The 2,638-nt window shown below is 55.4% G+C and overlaps 2 protein-coding genes across 3 annotated transcripts in view; both read left to right on the top strand.

The window, feature by feature from the left end:
* The window catches only part of JPH4 (junctophilin 4), a 12,732-nt gene extending 11,140 nt beyond the window's left edge, over positions 1-1,592 (top strand). The window contains 1 exon segment of the mRNA XM_027770329.1: positions 1-1,592. Within this exon segment, the coding sequence (XP_027626130.1) occupies positions 1-45 (45 nt within the window). The 3' untranslated portion in view covers positions 46-1,592.
* Positions 1,593-1,829: 237 nt separating this feature from the next.
* The window catches only part of AP1G2 (adaptor related protein complex 1 subunit gamma 2), a 9,842-nt gene continuing 9,033 nt past the window's right edge, over positions 1,830-2,638 (top strand). The window contains exons 1-2 of one of the 2 annotated variants that reach the window (XM_006144528.3): positions 1,830-1,927; positions 2,305-2,509. In XM_006144528.3, coding sequence (XP_006144590.1) covers positions 2,306-2,509 — 204 coding nt within the window. In that variant the 5' untranslated portion in view covers positions 1,830-1,927; position 2,305. Of the gene's footprint in view, positions 1,928-2,103; positions 2,207-2,304; positions 2,510-2,638 lie in introns of those variants that run through there. The other variant, XM_014586290.2, reaches the window with a different exon arrangement.

Raw genomic sequence — 2,638 nt, 5'->3', positions numbered from 1 at the left:
TTCCTGTTCTCCCAGCTCCTCACCTGGGCCTACTTCCTGGCCTAGATCTGGCTCTGGTTGCCTGCCTCTTCACCCCTTTGACCTGCCTTTTTCTCTTTTCCTCCTCCTGGTTGTTTTACCTCCTATCTTTCTTTCTCTTCTCCCTTTCCTTTCTTTTCTGTCCCCCTTTATTTTGGGGGCTTGCTTTTTCTTTTCCTGTCTTTTTCCAAGTTCTCCCATTTATTCTGGATTGTCTCTGTCTTCCTCGTCCCCTTCCCCACCCCAACCCCTTCTTTCTCTAGATTGTTTACATATGAAGGGCTTTTCTCTCTCAGAGTTGTTCTCTTCTCTGAGACACACAAATCTAAGTCAGACCATTGCCCCTGCCCCCCCCCTTTTTCTTTAGACCTCAACCTCACTGAGGGTGGGGGCTTGGTGTCCTAAGGAGTCTTCTGGAAGCTGAGTGGAGAGGAGGGAGAAAATGGAGGAGTGAATGAAGGCTAGACAAGGCACTGGCTGAGCTGTGTGGCTCCCCAGCCCAAGGGGCCTGGTGTCCTTGTGAGGCCAGTGAAAAAGATGGCGGAGGTACAGCTTCCACCTCTTACCTCGAAGAATGTTATCTCAGCTCCAAGCGCTGAGCTAGGTTCTTGCCTAACTTGATCCTTCCCTGAGAGAGATAAGGGAAGTGGAAAGTAGAGTAATTCCCTAGCACCCTCCTCTTCCTTTCCTCAACAGCCAGCCCCTCGTCCAACCCCCTACGGCGCCCTGCCATGCCAAGAGCAACGTGTAAAGGAACAAAAGTCTCCAATGCAGCCAAGTCCGCCCCCTCCCACACTTTGCCACTGACCTTTCACACCCTTCTGTCTCTCCTTAAAAGTTTATTTGGTTGGTCTGGACTCACTTGTGGCCTTTGACTATATTCCTAAGGGGCCTGAAGAAGACATTTCTACCACAGAGGGTTAGAGGCACTCTAGCAAGGACCCGCTCCCCAACTCTGGCAGTTGTGACAGCGGGGAGGCACTTTTGGGGAATGGAACCAGACAGGGTACCAGAAGCTCACAGGGCAGCAGACACTGTGGCAAGTTTAGGGGGGGGGGTCTCAAAATGGGTTACAGCCCTTCCCCTGTCACACCAGAACCTTGTGAAATAGGATCAAAGGAAACTCATCTTGTACACACTTTCCAGGTGGAACAGAGGCAGGAGTCGAACCCTGGGTGAGGTGGGTGGAGAGCCGGAGAGCCGCCTTGGAGGTTGTGGCTGATCCCTGGTACTAGCTTTTCCCCTGGGGGCAGGAAGCCCTAGGAAGAGGGGACTGAAGAGTCCCCGAGGGGATCTTTCCTCCCTCTCCTGCATGAGGCAGAGGCAAGCTGCCTGCCAATCCCCTCCCTCAAGGAATGGCCTTGCCTAGGAATGCCCACCACACACACCCTCTTCTTTTTTTCTAGTCAAACTCTGTTTACTCCCTGGCCTGCCTCCCTCCTTCCTCCCCTCTCAACCTTTACTTCTGATTTCTATTTCATGGAATTTGGGATTGAAGTTAAATTACAACAGTGCCGCCAACACCAAGTCTTGCAGGAAAAAAAAATACAAAGAAATTTAACAAAAAAAAATATATTAATAAAAAAGTTCAAAAAAGGGGGGGTTGTCATCTCCTTTGGGGTGTGATAGCTTCAAAAGCAAGCGTGCTGGGACTCTGGTTGGTGAGGATCTACGAGCATGTCTCGTGGGGACTCCCATGACAATCACACTGTCTCAAGCCCCTTTGCGGACAGGAAGCCCGAGGCCCCAGGTCCGAGGACACAGGAAGGCTCCGCAGGGCCGCGCGGGAGGGGCTGGGGCCCGTGGTGGGGGCGGGGAGAAGGAAGGACCCGACGCAGCGCCAACCCCTGCTCGGCCTTGTACCAGGAAGCGCTTGGGGGGAGAGGAGCTGAGTTGAGTCGGAAGCCAGGTGAGCTGGCGTCCTGGGGTGGGAAGCTGAAGCCGCCTGTCATGGGAATGGGAGGGAGGAATCCCGCGGGAGAAACAGCGCAGGGCCGGGGAAGGGACAAGCGCCGAACAGGGTCTGGACCGCCAGGTGGGGCAAGGCAAGTGGGGGGAATAGGCGGGGCCCTGGCGCATGCTCTGTAGGAACAGGCGCGGGGTGGGGCAACGACGCACGCGTAGTGGTGATCTCTTCGCGGAGCGAGATAGGGGTGGATTTGGAGACCCGTTGGGGGGAAAAATTAAGGTTAGTTTCGGGGCCCTTAGGATCTTGGCCCAGAAAGGCCTGGCATCACCAGCCGGAGAGTCTTTAAGCCCTCTCCTTTCCCGGGCCCCATTCCTCAGGATGGTGGTGCCTTCGCTAAAGCTTCAGGATCTAATCCAGGAGATTCGCAGGGCCAAGACGCAGGCCCAAGAGAGGGAGGTGATCCAGAAGGAGTGCGCCCACATCCGGGCCACCTTCCGCGATGGGGACCCTCTGCACAGACACCGCCAGCTGACCAAACTGCTCTTCGTCCACGTGTTGGGCTACCCCGCCCACTTTGGACAGGTGCTGACCAGGGATACCTGCCTCCTGAGTCTGCTGAGGGGGGCTAGTAGGGCAGGGTCTCGGACCCCCTCACCTGTCTGCCCTGATTGCTTTCATTCTGCCAATTTCTGAACCCTGGGCGTGCACCCA

The sequence above is a fragment of the Tupaia chinensis genome, unplaced genomic scaffold, assembly GCF_000334495.1.
Source record: "Tupaia chinensis unplaced genomic scaffold, TupChi_1.0 Scaffold000126_2, whole genome shotgun sequence".
In the NCBI taxonomy this organism is placed as follows: domain Eukaryota; kingdom Metazoa; phylum Chordata; class Mammalia; order Scandentia; family Tupaiidae; genus Tupaia; species Tupaia belangeri.
Note: the sequence above shows the minus strand (reverse complement) of the source record. Positions and strands in the feature narration are given on the sequence as shown.